Source organism: Oncorhynchus tshawytscha, linkage group LG08 (assembly GCF_018296145.1).
Source record: "Oncorhynchus tshawytscha isolate Ot180627B linkage group LG08, Otsh_v2.0, whole genome shotgun sequence".
Classification (NCBI taxonomy): domain Eukaryota; kingdom Metazoa; phylum Chordata; class Actinopteri; order Salmoniformes; family Salmonidae; genus Oncorhynchus; species Oncorhynchus tshawytscha.
The window spans coordinates 44,306,728-44,326,109 of NC_056436.1; the positions used below are offsets into that span (position 1 = coordinate 44,306,728).

General features: G+C 41.1%; 1 protein-coding gene across 1 annotated transcript in view; it reads right to left on the reverse strand.

The window, feature by feature from the left end:
• eprs1 (glutamyl-prolyl-tRNA synthetase 1) overlaps window positions 1-19,382 on the reverse strand; it is a 76,641-nt gene that overhangs the window by 41,077 nt on the left and 16,182 nt on the right. Inside the window, exons 9-12 of the mRNA XM_024429699.2 lie at window positions 18,071-18,242; window positions 14,020-14,253; window positions 13,668-13,752; window positions 11,998-12,057 (exon numbers count right to left, since the gene is read on the reverse strand). Of these exons, the coding sequence (XP_024285467.1) occupies window positions 11,998-12,057; window positions 13,668-13,752; window positions 14,020-14,253; window positions 18,071-18,242 (551 nt within the window). The remainder of the gene's footprint in view (window positions 1-11,997; window positions 12,058-13,667; window positions 13,753-14,019; window positions 14,254-18,070; window positions 18,243-19,382) is intronic.

A 19,382-nucleotide genomic window follows, 5' to 3' on the forward strand; every position in this document is an offset into this window, starting at 1 on the left:
CCTTTGGCAGCGATTACAGCATCGAGTCCTCTTGGGTATGATGCTACAAGCTTGGCACACCTGTATTTGGAGAGTTTCTCCCATTCTTATCTGTAGTTCCTATCAAGCTCTGTCAGGTTGGATGGGGAGCGCTGCTGCACAGCTATTTTCAGGTCTCTCCAGAGATGTTTGATCGGGTTCAAGTCCGGGCTCTGGCTGGGCCGCTGAAGGACATTCAGAACGTGTCCCGAAGCCACTACTGGGTTGTCTTGGCTGTGTGCTTCGGGTCATTGTCCTGTTGGAAGGTGAACCTTCGCCCCAGTCTCAGGTCCTAAGCTCTGGGGCAGGTTTTCATCCAGGATCTCTCTGTACTTTGCTCCATTAATCTTTCCCTCGATCCTGACTAGTCTCCCAGTCCCTGCTGCTAAAAAACATCCCCACAACATGCTGCCACCACCACGCTTCGGCGTGGGCAGTTTTTCTCCAGATGTGACACTTGGCATTCAGGCCAAAGAGTTTAATCTTGGTTTAATCAGACCAGAAGATCTTGTTTCTTATGGTCTGAGAGTCCTTTAGGTGCCTTCCGGCAAACTCCAAGTGGGCTGTCATGTGTCTTTTTACTGAGAAGTGGCTTCCGTCTGGCCACTCTTCCAAAGGCCTGACCGGTGGAGTGCTGCAGTGACGGATGTCCTTCTGGGAAGGTTCTTCCATCTCCACAGAGGAACTCTGGAGCTCCCTGACCTAGGCCCTTCACCTATTGCTCAGTTTGGCCAGGTGGACAGCTCTAGGAAAAGTATTGGTGGTTCCTAGCATCATCCACTTAAGAATGGAGGCCACTGTGTTGCTGGGGACCTTCAATGCGGCAGAAATATTTCGGTACCCTTCCCCAGATCTGTGCCTCGACAGAATCCTGTCTCGGAGCTCTATGGACAATTCCTTTGACCTCATGGCTTAGTTTTTGCTCTAACTTGCACTGTCAACTGTGGGACCTTCTATAGACAGGTGTGCACCTTTCCAAATCATGTCCAATCAATTGAATTTACCGCAGGTGGACTCCAATCAAGTTGTAGAAACATCTGAAGGATGATCAATGGAAACAGGATGTACCTGAGCTGAAGTCTCATAGCAAAGGGTCTGAATACTAACATAAATAAGGTACCTGTTGTTTTTTTATACTCTTTTCTCTGTATACATCAATGATGTCGCTCTTGCTGCTGGTGATTCTCTGATCCACCTCGACGCAGACGAAACCATCTGTATACTCCTGGCCCTTCTTTGGACACTGTGTTAACTAACCTCCAGATGACCTTCAATGCCATACAACTCTCCTTCCGTGGCCTCCAACTGCTCTTATATGCAAGTAAGACTAAATGCATGCTCTTCAACCGATCGCTGCCCGCCTGTCCAGCATCACTAATCTGGACAACTACAAATACCTAAGTGTCTGGTTAGACTGTAAACTCTCCTTCCAGACTCACATTAAGCATGTCCAATCCAAAATTAAATCTAGAATCGGCTTCCTATTTCACAACAAAGCATCCTTCACTCATACTGCCAAACATACCCTCGTAAAACTGACCATCCTACCGATTCTTGACTTCAGCGATGTCATTTACAAAATAGCCTCCAACACTCTACTCAGCAAATTGGATGCAGTCCATCACAGTGGCATCCATTTTGTCACCAAAGCCCCATATACTACCCACCACTGCAACATGTACGCTCTCATTGGCTGGCCCTCACTTCATATTCGTCGCCAAACCCACTGGCTCCAGGTCATCTAAGTCTCGCATTATCTCAGCTCACTGGTCACAATAGCAGCACCCACCCGTAGCATGCGCTCCAGCAGTTATATTTCACTGGTCATCCCCAAAGCCAACACCTACTTTGGCTGCATTTCCTTCCAGTTCTCTGCTGCCAATGACTGGAACGAATTACAAAAATCACTGAAGCTGGAGACTCATATCTCCCTCACTAACTTTAAGCACAAGCTGTCAGAGCAGCTCACAGATCACTACACCTGTACTCAGCCCATCCAACTACCTCATCCCCATATTGTTATTAATTTCTTTGCACCCCAGTATCTCTTCTTTCACATTCATCATCTACACATTATCACTTCAGTGTTTAATTACTTCGCCACTACGGCCTATTTATTACCTTACCTCCCTAATCTTACCTCATTTGCACACACTGTATATAGATTTTTATATTGTGTTATTGACTGTACTTTTGTTTATCCTATGTTTAAGTCTGTTGTTTTGGTCGCACGCTTCATCTTGGCCAGGTCGCAGTTGTAAATGAGAACTTGTTCTCAACTAGCCTACCTGGTTAAATAAAGAAAGAAATATACACATTTGCGAAAATGTCTAAAAACCTGTTTTCGCTTCGTCATTATGGGGTATCGTTTGTAGATTGATGAGGAAAACAATTAAATCCATTTTAGAATAAGGCTGTAATGTAACAAAATGGGGAAAAAGTCAAGGAGCCTGAATATTTTCCGAATTCACTGTAAATAGCTGAATATGACAGTCCATAAATGTATTCATCTCAAGGATCCTACTTGAAAACATCAGAGAAGTCATTTCGCTCATCACTAAACAGTCAGACATGAAATCATAAAATTACACTAAAACTGTCTAGGACATCACTAAATACTTCATAATAGTGTAAATGTTTAAAGGGCAGAGTTGCCCTTTAACCTTTTATAATGAGGGGGCGCTATTTTAATTTTTGGATGAAAAACATTCCCGTTTTAAACAAGATATTTTGTCATGAAAAGATGCGACTATGCATATAATTGACAGCTTTGGAAAGAAAACACTGACGTTTCCAAAACTGCAAAGATATTGTCTGTGAGTGCCACAGAACTGATGTTACAGAAAAAACCCAGATAAAAATCCAATCAGGAAGTGCCGCATTTTTTAAAACCGCCTCATGGCAATGACTCCTTATATGGCTGTGGAGGAGCAAGGAGTCAGCTTCCGTTTCCCACGTTTTCCCCAAGGTGTCTGCAGCATTGTGACGTATTTGTAGGCATATCATTGGAAGATTGACCATAAGAGACTACATCTACCAGGTGGTCGCTTGGTGTCCTCCGTCGCAATTATTGCGTAATCTCCAGCTGCAGTATTTTTCCGTTTGCCTCTGATGAGAAACCATCTGCCACGAATGATTTTTCATCTAATAGGATTGTGAAAAACACCTTGAGGATTGATTCTAAACAACGTTTGCCATGTTTCTGTCGATATTATGGAGCTAATTTGGAAAAAAGTTCGGCGTTGTAAGTGACTGCATTTTCCGGTCTTTTTCTTAGCCAAACGTGATGAACAAAACGGAGCTATTTCTCTTACACAAATAATCTTTTTGGAAAAAATGAACATTTGCTATCTAACAGAGTCTCGTCATTGAAAACATCCGAAGTTCTTCAAAGGTAAATGATTTTATTTGAATGTTTTCTTGTTTTTGTGAAAATGTTGCCTGCTGAATGCTAGGCTTAATGCTATGCTAGGCTATCAATACTCTTACACAAATGCTTGTGTAGCTTTGGTTAAAGCATATTTTGAAAATCTGAGATGACAGTGTTGTTAAGGCTAAAAGCTTGTGTTTCAATATATTTATTTCATTTGCGATTTTCATGAATAGGAAACGTTGCGTTATGGTAATGAGCTTGAGGCTATGATTAAGCTCCCGGATACGGGTTTGGAGTCGCAAGAAGTTAAGGTAAGTAGAAAATTGAGGTTAATTTCTCTGAAAACATTTAACAGCGCTATGCAGAACTACATCATGAATTGAGAGGATGTGTAGAATGCAGACCTTGACAGAAAATGTTGTATTTTGTAGTTTATTTGAAAATACCAACTTTTCAAATACTTGAGGTTGTTGAATATAGTTTATTTACTATGATGGGTTCTGAGTTCTAAACATGAAAATATGAAGAATCCTTATTCATGTCACTGAGGGAGAGAGGGGAATGTTGAACCTATAAATTCTGTCAGGTTACAGTGGGGCAAAAAAAAGTACTTAGTCAGCCACCAATTTTGCAAGTTCTCCCACTTAAAAAGATGAGGACTGTAATTTTCATCATAGGTACACTTCAACTATGACAGACAAAATGAGAAAAATAAATCCAGAAAATCACATTGTAGGATTTTTAATGAATTTATTTGCAAATTATGGTGGAAAATAAGTATTTGGTCACCTACAAACAAGCAAGATTTCTGGCTCTCACTAACAACTTCTTTAAGAGGCTCCTCTGTCCTCCACTCGTTACCTGTATTAATGGCACCTGTTTGAATTTGTTATCAGTATAAAAGACACCTGTCCACAACCTCAAACAGTCACACTCCAAACTCCACTATGGCCAAGACCAAAGAGCTGTCAAAGGACACCAGAAACAAAATTGTAGACCTGCACCAGGCTGGGAAGACTGAATCTGCAATAGGTAAGCAGCTTGGTTTGAAGAAATCAACTGTGGGAGCAATTATTAGGAAATGGAAGACATACAAGACCCACTGATAATCGCCCTCGATCTGGGGCTCCACGCAAGATCTCACCCCGTGGGGTCAAAATGATCACAAGAACGGTGAGCAAAAATCCCAGAACCACACGGGGGGACCTAGTGAATGACCTGCAGAGAGCTGGGACCAAAGTAACAAAGCCTACCATCAGTAACACACTACGCCGCCAGGGACTCAAATCCTGCAGTGCCAGACGTGTCACCCTGCTTAAGCCAGTACATGTCCAGGCCCGTCTGAAGTTTGCTAGAGAGCATTTGGATGATCCAGAAGAAGATTGGGAGAATGTCATATGGTCAGATGAAACCAAAATATAACTTCTTGGTAAAAACTCAACTCGTCGTGTTTGGAGGACAAAGAATGCTGAGTTGCATCCAAAGAACACCATACCTACTGTGAAGCATGGGGGTGGAAACATCATGCTTTGGGGCTGTTTTTCTGCAAAGGGACCAGGGCGACTGATCCGTGTAATGGAAAGAATAAATGGGGCCATGTATCGTGAGATTTTGAGTGAAAACCTCCTTCCATCAGCAAGGGCATTGAAGATGAAATGTGGCTGGGTCTTTCAGCATGACAATGATCCCAAACACACCGCCCGGGCAATGAAGGAGTGGCTTCGTAAGAAGCATTTCAAGGTCCTGGAGTGGCCTAGCCAGTCTCCAGATCTCAACCCCATAGAAAATCTTTGGAGGGAGTTGAAAGTCTGTGTTGCCCAGCAACAGCCCCAAAACATCACTGCTCTAGAGGAGATCTGCATGGAGGAATGGGCTAAAATACCAGCAACAGTGTGTGAAAACCTTGTGAAGACTTACAGAAAATGTTTGATCTCTGTCATTGCCAACAAAGGGTATATAACAAAGTATTGAAATAAACTTTTATAACTTGCACAATTGGTGGCTGACTAAATACTTTTTTGCCCCACTGTATGTTATCGTTAGCCATGAGGAATCATATGGGAGGAGAAGAGCCACAGTCTGGTACAAGTCAACATGACAGCCGTGACTTGGGGAGGAATGAGGAACTTGGGCAGAGGTCAGTTTAGATGAAGAACAGATATCACTAAAGTTCTGTATAGCAACAGAGATGTATTGGCTGCTCAGAGATGAGGAGAAGGAAACTCAGCATAAATACTAGTGCTTGTGTGGATATGCTTGACTTATGCAGCTGGATGACCCAGCGGGTGAATAAACTTGGTATGAGCTTTCATAGTTGTCCATCAGTTTTTACCCTGTTATTTATAACTTAACTAAAAGGCAACTATTTCCTTTGATTTTCAAATAGAGGTCTCAGAAAAAACTATATTTGAATGTATTTTGAATACATCTCAGAAAACCAAATAATATTTGAAGTTACTGAATATATGCCAGTAAAATACACACACACACACACACACACACACTTGAAGTCAGAAGTTTACATATAGTCGTGGCCAAAAGTTAAGACACAAATATTGATTTCCACAAAGTTTGCTGCTTCAGTGTCTGTAGATATTTTTGTCAGATGTTACTATGGAATAGTGAAGTATAATTACAAGCATTTCATAAGTCAAAGGCTTTTATTGACAATTACATGAAGTTGATGCGAAGAGTCAATATTGCAGTGTTGACCATTCTTGTTCAAGACCTCTGCAATCAACCCTAGAATGCTGTCAATTAACTTCTGGGCCACATCTTGACTACTGGCAGCCCATTCTTGCATAATCAATGCTTGGAATTTGTGGGGTTTTGTTTGTCCACCCACCTCTTGAGGATTGACTACACGTTCTCAATGGGAATAAGGTCTGGGGAGTTTCCTGGCCATGGACCCAAAATATCGATGTTTTGTTCCCCGAGCAACCTAGTTATCACTTTTGCCTTATGGCAAGGTGCTCCATCAGGCTGGAAAAGGCATCGTTCGTCACCAAATTTTTCCTGGATGGTTGGGAGAAATTGCTCTCGGAGGATGTGTTTGTACCATTCTTTATTCATGGCTGTGTTCTTAGGCAAAATTGTGAGTGAGCCCACCCCCTTGGCTGAGAAGCAACCCAACATATGAATGGTCTCAGGATGCTTTACTGTTGGCATGACATAGGACTGATTGTAGCGCACACCTTGTCTTCTTCTGGATGCTCCAAACAATCGGAAAGGGGATTCATCAGAGACAATGACTTTACCCCAGTCCTCAGCAGTCCAATCCCTGTACCTTTTGCAGAATAGTAGTCTGTCCTTGATGTTTTTCCTGGAGAGAAGTGGCTTCTTTCCTGCCCTTCCTGACACCAGGCCATCCTCCAAATGTCTTCGCCTCACTGTGCGTGCAGAAGCATTCACACCTGCCTGCTGCCATTCCTGAGCAAGCTCCGTACTAGTGCTGCCCCGATCCCACAGCTGAATCAACTTTAGGAGACGGTCCTGGCGCTTGCTGGACTTTCTTGGGCGCCCGGAAGCCTTCTTCACAACAATTGAACCGCTTTCCTTGAAGTTCTTGATGATCCAATAAATGGTTGATTTAGGTGCAATCTTACTGGCAGCAATATCCTTGCCTGTGAAGCCCTTTTTGTGAAAAGCAAAGATGACAGCACGTGTTTCCTTGAAGGTAACCATGGTTGACAGAGGAAGAACAATGATTCCAAGCACCACCCTATTTTTGAAGCTTATTCGAACGCAATCAGCATGACAGAGTGATCTCCAGCCTTGTCCTCGTCAACACTCACACCTGTGTTAACGAGAGAATCACTGACATGATGTCAGCTGGTCCTTTTTGTGGCAGGGCTGAAATGCAGTGGAAATGTTTTTTGGGGATTCAGTTCATTTGCATGGCAAAGAGGGACTTTGCAATTTAATTGCAATTCATCTGATCACTCTTCATAACATTCTGGAGTATATGCAAACTGCCATCATATAAACTGAGGCAGCAGACTTGTGAAAATTAATATTTGTGTCATTCTCAAAACTTTTGGCCACGACTGTACACTTAGGTTGGTGTCATTAAAACTCGTTTTTCAACCACTCCACACATTTCTTGTTAACAAACTATAGTTTTGGCAAGTCGGTTAGGACATTACTTCATGCATCACAAAAGTAATTTTCCCAACAATTGTTCACAGACAGATTATTTAAGTTACAATTCACTGTATCACAATTCCAGTGAGTCAGAAGTTTACATACACTAAGTTGACTGTGCCTTTAAACAGCTTGGAAAATTCAAGAAAATGATGTCATGGCTTTAGAAGCTTCTGATAGGCTAATTGACATCATTTGAGTCAATTGGAGGTGTACCTGTGGATGTATTTAAAGGCCTACCTTCAATCTCAGTGCCTCTTATCATGGGAGAATGAAAGGAAATCAGCCTAGACCTCAGGAAAAAAATTGTAGACCTTCACAAGTCTGGATCATATTTGAGAGCAATTTCCAAACGCCTGAAGGTACCATGTTCATCTGTACAAACAATAGTACGCAAGTATAAACACCATGGGACCACCCTGCCGTCATACCACTCAGGAAGAAGATGTGTTCTGTCTCCTAGAGATAAACGTACTTTGGTGCGAAAAGTGCAAATCAATCCCAGAACAACAGCAAAGGACCTTGAGAAGATGCTGTAGGAAACAGGTACAAAAGTGTTTATATCCACAGTAAAACAAGTCCTATATCGACATCACCTGAAAGGCCGCTCAGCAAGGAAGAAGCCACTGCTCCAAAACGGCCACAAAAAAGCCAGACTACGGTTTGCAATAGCACATGGGGACAAAGATTGTACTTTTTGGAGAAATGTCCTCTGGTCTGATGAAACAAAAATAGAACTGTTTGGCCATAATGACCATCGTTATGTTTGGAGGAAAAGGGGGGAGACTTGCAAGCCGAAGAACATCATCCCAACCGTGAAGCACGTGGGTGGCAGCATCATGTTGTGGGGGTGCTTTGCTGCAGGAGGGACTGGTGCACTTCACAAAATAGATGGAATCATGAGGCATGAAAATTAAGTGGATATATTGAAGTAACATCTCAAGGCATCAGTCAGGAAGTTAAAGCATGGTCGCAAATGGGTCTTCCAAATGGACAATGACCCCAAGCATACTTACAAAGTTGTGGCAAAATGGCTTAAGGACAACAAAGTCAAGGTATTGGAGTGGCATATCAAAGCCCTGACCTCCCCCCTATAGAAAATGAAAAAAGCATGAGCGAGCAAGGAGGCCTACAAACCTGATTCAGTTACACCAGCTCTGTCAGGAGGAATGGGCCAAAATTTACCCAACTTATTGTGGAAGCTTGTGGAAGGCTATCCGAAACGTTTGACCCAAGTTACACAATTTAAAGGCAATGCTACCAAATACTAATTGAGTGTATGTAAACTTCTGAACCATTGGGAATGTGATGAAAGAAATAAAAGCTGAAAGATGTCATTCTCTCTACTATTATTCTGACATTTCACCTTCTTAAAATAAAGTAGTGATCCTAACTAGTCTAAGACAGGGAATTTTTACTATGATTAAATGTCAGGAATTGTGAAAAACTGAGTTTAAATGTATTTGGCTAAGTTGTATGTAAACTTCCAACTTGAACTGTGTGTGTGTATTTTGATAATAAGTGAGACAAAAGGCAATACAGTAACACTTGACATGAAGTTCTTATACATGTGGAGTAACTTTGCGATTATTACAAAAGCAATGTTGTTACATAGGACTTTGGAAATTGCATAACATTGAGTTATTTATATATATATATATATATATATATATATATATATATATATATATATATATATATATATATATATATATATATATATATATATATAAGCGGAATAAGTCACTATTCCTCTTTACAAAAACTACTCAAGTAAGATACAATTACCAAAGTACTATGTAACATGCTAATAAAATATTGTTTAAAGTAATTTCAGTTGTAATAAGACATGAACAAAAACTGCCAACATGCTGCCAACAGTAACAATTTGATGTGATTTATTAGGATCCCTGTTAACCGACGCCAATGGAGACAGCTAGTCTTACTGGGGTCCTACAGACTAAATACTTTACAACTTACATTCATTTCAAAACATGTGTGTGTATGGATCTATCAGTCACAATACATGTCAGTATATACACACAATATGGATATTAAGTGTCGAAAAGAAACTAAATATTCCAACACTTGAATCAACTACAGCCAAGGTAGGTTGAAAATCACGTTAGCTTGTATTCTGAGGAGTGGTGTAAACAACTTAAGTAAAAAATATTTTAAAATAGTACATAAGTAGTTGTTTTGGATATCTGCACTTTTACTATTCATTTTTGACAACTTTACATCACTACATTCCTAAAGAAAATAAATAAAGTACTCATTACATTTTGAATGTTTAGCAGGACAGGAAAATGTGAAATTCTTTATACTTTGATACATTTTAACAATTAAATGTACTTTTGATACTTAACTATATTTAAAACCAAATACCTACTCAAGGAGTATTTTACTGGGTGACTTTCACTTGCGCTACTATCCCTTTAAAGATATAGTGTGTGTTTGATTCAAGAACACCGCAGCATTTTCAGGTACACTATATCAACAGAAGTTGGTAGAACCCCCTTTAAATTAGAGGAATTGGCTATTTCAGCCACACCCTCTGCTGACAGGTGTATGAAATTGAGCACACAACCACGCAATCTCCATAGACAAACATTGGCAGTAGAAAGCTTTACTGAAGAGCTCAGTGACTTTTAACATGGCACCATCATAGGATGCCACCTTTCCAACAAGTCAGGTCATTAAATTTCTGCCCTGGTCAACTGTAAGTGCGGTTATTGTGAAGTGGAAACGTCTAGGAACAACAGCGGCTCAGCTGCGAAGTGGTGGGCCACACAAGTTCACAGAACAGGACCGCAGAAGCACGTTGTCCGTAAAAATTGTCTGTCCTCGGTAGCAACACTCACTACTGAGTTCCAAACTGCCTCCGGAAGCAACATCAGCACAAGAACTGTTCAGCAGGAGCTTCATGAAATGGGTTTCCACACACAAGCCTAAGACCACAATGCGAATGCCAAGGGTCGGGTTTAGTGGTGTAAAGCTCGCCACCATTAGACTCTGGAGGAATAATGGTCTGGGGCTGTTTTTCATGGTTCGGGCTAGGCCCCTTCGTTCCAGTGAAGGAACATCTTAAAGCTACAGCATACAATGACAGTCGACGATTCTGTACTTCCAATTTTGTGGCAACAGTTTGGGGAACACCCTTTACGGTTTCAGCAGGACAATGCCCCAGTGCACAAAGCGAGGTCCATACAAAAATGATTTGTCAAGATCGGTGTGGAAGAACTTACAGCCTGAACAGAGCCCTGACCTCAAAACCATCGAACACCTTTGGGATAAATTGGAACGCCGACTGCGAGGCAGGCCTAATCCCCAACATCACTGACTGACCTTACGAATGCTCGTGGATGAATAGTAGCAAGTCCCCACAGCAATGTTCCAACATCTAGTGGAAAGCCTTCCCAGAAGAGTGGAGGCTGTTATTGCAGCAAAGGGGGACCAACTCCATATTAATGCCCAAGATTTTGGAATGAGATGTTCGACGAGCATGTGTCCACATACTTTAGGTCATGTTGTGTATCATAAAAGTAGTTGTAGCTTTCAAGCATTTCAGTGGCATGTTGAAAAAAAATCTAAGTAGTTGTGTGTCACTATGTATTTATATGTATCGGCATAAAATATAATTGGTTTAACTTGATTATGTACACCTAGGGCAATGGACATTCAGGATAATGGTCATCAAAATATTCATATAGTCATATTTAATCTAAACAATACATTTCTTTCAGAGAGATTGGAATAGTATTTGTGAGGTGTGCTCTATTCATTCTATTTCTATCTTCAACATGCAGTTCCAGACAGAACCCTGCCATTAGTTGAAGCCAATCCAGTAGTTTGAGCTCTGTATTCAAATATTTGTAAAAAGTATGTGCTTTCTCAGATCTGTATTCAAATAGTATGGAAAGGCAGTCACTTTCTGATATCTGTATTCCAATAGTTTTAAAAAGTTGACATTTTTGGGGCTCTGTATTCAAATTGTTACTTTCCACAAAGCATAGCTAAAACTATAGTTATCCCAGGTCTGGAGGAACGCAAGGGATGAGGGGAGGAAAAGGGGGAAAGCAAAGCGGGAAAAGAATAGCATAAAACAAAAAGAAGGCAGCCATGCAAGCTGTGAGTTGGCGAGCTATCAGAGAAACGAAGTGTGTGCATGCGTGCATGCATGTTATAAGCTTCCTTAGGGATTTAGTGCATTTGTTTCTGCGCCAACCAATTTAGGCACCAAACCATTAATAGTGTATAAATATGCCTAAAACCTACAATACCAGTCTTGTCAAATCTACCAGCAATGCCAGCATGCCACTGATTTTCATTTGCGGATTCTTAGACTTGATCTAAAAAGAGCTTCTCCCATGCAGTGGATTTACAAAGGGGCAGGTTTCAATCATGATATGTCCAAATCATTGTGTAGAGAAAGGGGAAGATCGGTATACATGCATGCATACCTTCTTGTTAAAGGCCCAGATCTTGTCCCATTCCATGTTGACCACAGACCTGGATCCACCCTGGGTGAAAGAACAGACGGTTTCAAAGATGGAATCAACCACAAAATAAAAGGTTCAACAGTCTAAAAACATGACAATAAGAGTTCATTACAAGGTCCAACACAGCCATTTTTTATCTCATATCAAATCTGTGTAACAATCAAGTACCTGAATGTGATTGTTTTCAATTTAAGTGCTCAAAAAGAAACAAAAATAGCTTCTTATAAGACAGAAATTTCTCAAGCAAGAATTTTGCTCGGACTGTGTGGGAGTGGTCTGAGTGGAGAGGGGAAAACTGAAAACTAGCTGTTATTGGCAGTATACTTTGGAACTGTTTCTTATTGGTCTATTAACTAATTTACCGCCTGGTGATGACACCAGGCAGGCCAAAACAGGATGCCATTTCCAGCAGTCTTTTCAAACAGCTCTTACACTAGAATGGCATTATCATCATTTTCACAATTACAGTGTGGACATATATATATAAAACACAGGAATATCACTACACTGGGCCTTATGGGTCTATTGAAGTAACAGAATAAAAAAATCCCCATCAAAATCTGTCAGTTTAAGCTAGTTGTTTTTGCATGGGCTGCATCTCAATCCACCACATACACTGAAGTCGTGCATCCACAGTGGAAGGTGGCAGAGCTACAGCGCTGTTTGCTCGACCATGAGATATCCCAGAAATTCTTCTCACGAAAACATCTGTTATATCCAAACGGTTTGGACTACAAGCCCCATGGGACTCGTCTGAAGTTGGGAGCGCTGATGTGCAAATTCCTGTCTGTAGCGTCCGAACCGTTTGGGTTACAAACTAATATGACCCCACCGTGGAAAGGGGACACTCGCGAACACGATGGCGTTCTATGTTTTGCTCTACTACCCCCTACCTTCATCTGAAGGTAACCCACACAAATTAATGAAAGTTAAGAGGTTAAAAACTTCTGTCATTTAAGAATGATGGCCACTGTGTTCATGGGGACCTTCAGATCTGTGCCTTCGACATGATCCTGTCTCTGAGCTCTATGGACAATTCCTTCGACCTCATGGCTTGTTATAGCTCGGACATGCACTTTGTAAACATTTCAAAAACTCTGTTTTCGCTTTGTCATTGAGAGGTAAATTATAGTTATTTCAATAAAATGAAAGCATACGTTTGTTTTATTAACAAGGAATAATGAGTAGAAAGGGAGAAAATATTATTGAATCAATTTTAGAATAAGGCTGTAACGTAACAATGTGGAAAAAGTCAAGGGGTCTTAACACTTTCCGAAAGCACTGTATGTGTCCAGAAAAACCTAAATATTTCCTGAGCTTTCTTATATCTCCTCGATATAAGGACAGACACTTCAAAACCTTATTCCTTTTGATACACTATAAATACAAGTATATGGACACCCCTTCAAATGAGAGAATTCGCCTATTTCAGCCACACCCATTGCTGGTATATAAAATCGAGCACAAAGACATGCAATCTCCATGGACAAACATTGGCAGTAGAATGACCTTACTGGACCTCAGTCACATTCAATGTAGCACCGTCATAGGATATCACTTTTACTGCCCGTGATTTTGGAATGAGATGTTCGACAAGCAGGTATGGTCATGTAGTGTAGAAACACACACACCTGGGCAGCAATGAACTGCTTGAGGCCCTCGACGGTCATTCCTCTGCGCAGGACACCTCTGACAGTCGGGAACCGGGGGTCATCCCTGAGGCAGGAGAAAAAAACATTTGATTTGGATCTGGGCTTCAATGAAGAATTAAGATTATTTTACTAACAGGTATCACAAATCTACTCCATCAGTGCAATGGGAAGTGACCATCATCTCCAGGTGTGTTCAGCAGGGAAAAAACAGAATGGTACTAACTGTACTTGTCAAATAAAAACATTAAATTAAGGATTGCCAAAAATGTTGCTAAGGTGAGCCGTACTAAACATAACCCTGTCGTATGGAAAGGGTATTAGGTTTACTCACCAGCCGTCGACGTAACCCTGGTCGACAAACCATGTGAGCTTGCGTTTGGAGAGCACCGTGTTGTTGAGGTTGAGCCGGGCATACTCCCAGATGTAGGGCTTGCGCAGGCGCAGTGCCTCGATCACCCAGTAGAACTGGTCGTCGCGGTCGTGGTACTCCGTGGTGCGGAGCGCGTGGGTCACACCCTCTACGCTGTCCACGATTGGGCAGGCGAAGTCGTACGTGGGGTACACCCTGGGGGGTAAATATAATGTAAATGTGTGAAGCCTGTTACGCGCCTAAGTGAGCTGCTACACAGGACATGCAATAGGGCATGAGTCGCGAGTTATACACTACCATTTTATTAAATGTAACCTGCTGCACTGACCATGTGAACAACGGGGTGCTTTTGGTATGCGAACGTTACACACCTGGTATATCGGCTCTGTTAAAGGAAAGAGATAAACAATAGAACAATCAAAATGGGTATGTGCATCTCTGGGCGATGTTCCATCGATTCCCAGGGTCATTTCATGTTAATCTGAGCTATAGTCATTCAAGTAGGTAGAAATTCAGCCGGTATTGCGATAAAGCCACTATCACTACACTGGAAGTCAACAGCAATACGACTTTTAGATTTAAAAAAAATCACACATGTCAGATTTCAATATTGGCCAATGTCATATCGATAGAGGTGTTCTTCTCTCGAATGAGCAATTGATCATATTTTTGTGAAATTCCTACCACCACATTTCTCCTATTTGTCTGCCACTGCAGTCCAGGGTGCATTGCATGGTGCCTTCGCAAATATCAGACACCACTCTGTAGGGTACATCGATCTGCAGGTTGAACATGGAGAGATTATAGACTCCTAAATTGACGGCGCAGTTTGTTTAGGTGATTTTAAAGCCAACTAGCTCCTTCATATACTGATATTGACTTTGGTATTGTGTCTACGTTTGATAGCTCGCTACAGTGACTTCAGAAATTATTCACAGCCCTTGACATTTTCTACATTTTGTTGTATTACAGCCTGAATTTGCAACGAATGAAATTGAGATTTTGTCGTGACTGGCCTACACACAATACATTATGTCTAAGTGGAATAATTTTGAATTATTTACCAATTTATTACAATTAAAAGCTGATAAGACCCCTTTGTTATAGCAAGCCTCACTTGCCGGAGAGGAAGGAAACCGCTCAGGGATTTCATTATGAGGCCAATGGTGACTAATACAGTTAAAGTTTAACGGCTCTGATAGGAGAAATCCATATTCAGTTTAGGGCTGTCCCCGACAAAAAATAATCATCTTGGTGGACTGAAAGTAGCCTGTTTTTTGACCAATCGATTGTACGAAAATTGCAAAACGTACTATTTTCTACATTGAAGAATAATAGAGAAGACAAAACTATGAAACAACTTTTTTTTTTTTAGGTGTTAAAATCAAAAATATATTTTACATTTGAGATTCTTAGCCACCCTTTGCCTTGCTGACAGCTTCACACACACTTGGCATTCTCTCAACCAGCTTTACCTGGAACGCTTTTCCAACAGTCTTGAAGGAGTTCCCACATATGCTGAGCACTTGTCGGCTGCTTTTCCTTCACTCTGTGGTCCAACTCATCCCAAACCATCTCAATTGGGTTGAGGTCGGCTGATTGTGGAGGCCAGGTCATCTGATGCAGCACTCCATCACTCTCCTTCTTGGTCAAATAGCCCTTATACAGTCTGGAGGTGTGTTTTGGGTCATTGTCCTTTTGAAAAACAATGGATAGTTTCAGCAAGCACAAACCATATGGGAGGGTAAAACGCTGCAGAATGCTGTGGCAGTCATGCTGGTTAAGGGTGCCTTGAATTCTAAATAAATCACAGACCGTGTCACCAGCACAGCACCCCCTCACCGTCACACCTCCTCCTCAATGCTTTACAATGGGATATAGACATGCGGAGATCATCCGTTCACCCACACCATCACACCTCCTCCTCCATGCGTCACAGTGGGAATCACACACGCGGAGATCTGTACGCCTACTCTGCGTCTTACAAAGACATGGCGGTTGGAGACACAAAATTAAAATTTGAACTCATCAGACCAAAGAACAGATTCCCAACGGTCTAATGTCCATTGCTCGTGTTTCTTGGCCCAAGCAAGTGTCTTCTTCTTATTGGTGTCCTTTAGCAGTGGTGGTTTCTTTGCAGCAATTTGACCATGAAGGCCGGTCACACAGTCTCCTCTGAACAGTTGATGTTGAGATGTGGCTGTTCCTTGAACTCTGTGAAGCATTTATTTGGGCTGCAATTTACTGAGGCTGGTAACTCTAAAGAACTTAAACGCCGCAGCCGAGGTAACTTCCTTTCCTGTGGCGGTCCTCATGAGAGCCAGTTTCATCATAACGCTTGATGGTTTGTGCTACTGCACTTGAAGAAACTTTCAAAGTTCAAGAAATGTTCCATATTGACTGACCTTCATGTCTTAAAGTAATGATTGACTGTTGTTTCTCTTTGCTTATTTGAGCTGTTCTTGCCATAATATGGATTTGGTATTTTTCCAAATATGGCTATATTCTGTATACAACCCCTTCCTTGTCACAACACAACTGATTGGCTTAAACTCTTTAAGGAAAGAAATTTCACAAATTAACTTTTATCAAGGCACACCTGTTAATTGAAATGCATTCCAGGTGACGACCTCATGACACTGGTTTTAGAGAATGCCAAAAGCTGTCAAGGCAAAGGGTGGCTATTTGAAGAATCTGAAATATAAAGTATATTTTAAATTGTTTAACACTTTTGATTCTGTGTGTTATTTCATAGTTTTGATGTCTTCACTATTATTCTACAATGTAGAAAATAGTACAAATAAAGCATGATCAGAGCATGGTCCAGTTGAGGAACTCTTGTAATTCTCAATGGATGTAAAAACAAACTTTGTTTGCTTGCTGTTTGAGGTGAAGAAAACATTACATTGAGAAGCTCCATAGGTCATTAGTGGTGTTGCGTTAAGCCAATCAGATCCCCAAATGGGCACATTTATTTGCTTTAGGCCTACTTCTATGCGTGCACGTCCTTAGTCAACATTGACAGAACTTGTAAATAGAATTAAATAAACCTAAACTTGTTTTCAAGTTTAGCATAGGTTGTGCACTCTGCAAACAATGTGTCCAAGACTGAAATATTGAATGAATTAAAATAAAATGACCATAACCAAAGTAACAAATATTATAGAAAAGAAATTATAGGAATTAGCCGGTGATATATAGTGCATTCGGAAAGTATTCAGACCCCTTCACTTTTTCCACATTCTGTTACAGCCTTATTCTAAAATGGACTAAATAAAAAACATTAAATAGACATTTAATAAAGAACAGAAATACCTTATTTCCGTACGTATTCAGACCCTTTGCTATGAGAATCGAAAATAAGCTCATCCTTTTTCCATTGATCATCCTTGAGATGTTTCTACAACTTGAAGTCCACCTGTGTTAAATTCAATTGATGGCCTCGAAACAACCCGTCTCAGAGCTCTACGGACAATTCCTTAAACCTCATGGATTGGTTTTTGCTCTGACATGCACTGTCAACTGTGGGACCTTGTATAGACAGGTGTGTGCCTTTCCAAATCATGTCCAATCAATTGAATTTACCACAGGTGGGCTCCAATCAAGTTGTAGAAACATCAAGGATGGTCAATGGAAACAGGTCTCATAGCAAAGGGTCTGAATACTTAAGTAAATAATGTATTTCAGTTTTAATTTTTAATACATCTTCAAAAATGTCTAAACTGGTTTTCACTGTCATTATGGGGAATGGTGTGTAGATTGATGAGGATTTTTTTATGTTATCCATTTTAGAATAAGGCTGTAATGTAACAAGTCAAGGGGTCTGAATACTTTCCGAATGTATAGTGTAATTATTGTTTAATGTGTTCAAGCAGGGCCCATCTGCAAACGAAATCATGGTCTCAGCATGACTCAGCATGACTGATTATATAAAACTTAAATAAAACATTTTAAATAGAGGATGAATGTAATAAATTGCTAAATTTTTTCGTAGTGTGCCGTGTCCCCCTACCTGTAGGTGGTGCCAGTTCGGGGGTGGGGGGCATTCTTGCAGCGGTAGAAGGTGGGGTCGCGCATGCAGCCGTTGTTGGAGGCCATGTCAATCTTGGCCCGCATACAGCAGGTCTGGCCGTACTCCGTGCCTGCCTTCATCTCCTCCCACATCTTTAGGTTCTGCTCCACCGCTGGGGGAGGGGTGGAGAAAGGCATGGGAGAAAGAGGAGGAAAGGCAATGAATGAAGACTGCGAGCGGTTTTAAGTATCACAGTCATCATCAACTGAATTCCAAATGGACCCTAGATACGTTGAAGCAAAGTGAATTATTTAAAAAAGTATGGTCTGTTTTTGGATTAAAACAGAATTCACTAGAACACCACGTTGTCTAACCACCCAATTAATTTGAACATCAAAGTGTAAGTACAATTTTAAAGCCTCTGATGAGATCCAACTTTCAAAACAAGTACTTGGCTTGCTAAGTCAACTGACAAGCTAGCAAACTACGATCAAAGGAACAAGTGCTTTCTTACCCCTTTACTTACTGCACATTTTATTATGTTACAGCCTGAATTCAAAATGGTTTACAAACAAATTCTCAACACATAATGACGAAGTGAAAACATGTTAAGACATTTTTGCCAAATTATTGAAAATGAAATCTCATTTATATAAGCATTGACACCCCTTTGCTAGGAGACTCCAAATTGAGCTCAGGTGCAACCAATTTCCTTTGATCGTCCATTACAACTTGACATGAGTACACCTGTGGCCAATCCAATTGTTTGGACATGACTTAGAAACACACCAGTCTATATAAAGCACAGGAGGTTGGTGGCACCTTAACTGGGAAGGACGAGCTCATCAACTGAGCAAAAAAAGAAACGTCCTTTTTCAGAACCCGGTCTTTCAAAGATCATTCGTAAAAATCCAAACAACTTCACAGATCTTCATTGTAAAGGGTTTAAACACTGTTTCCCATGCTTGTTCAATGAACCATAAACAATTAATGAACAAGCACCTGTGGAACGGTCGTTAAGACACTAACAGCTTACAGAAGGTAGGCAATTAAGGTCACAGTTATGAACACTTAGGACACTAAAGAGGCCTGAAAAACACCAAAAGAAAGATGCCCGGGGTCCCTGCTCATCTGCGTGAATGTGCCTTAGGCATGCTGCAAGGAGGCATGAGGACTGCAGCTGTGGCCAGGACAATAAATTGCTATGTCCGTAGTGTGAGACCCCTAAGACAGCACTACAGGATGACAGGACGGACAGCCGATCGCCCCCGCAGTGGCAGACCACGTGTAACAACACCTGCAAGGGATCGGT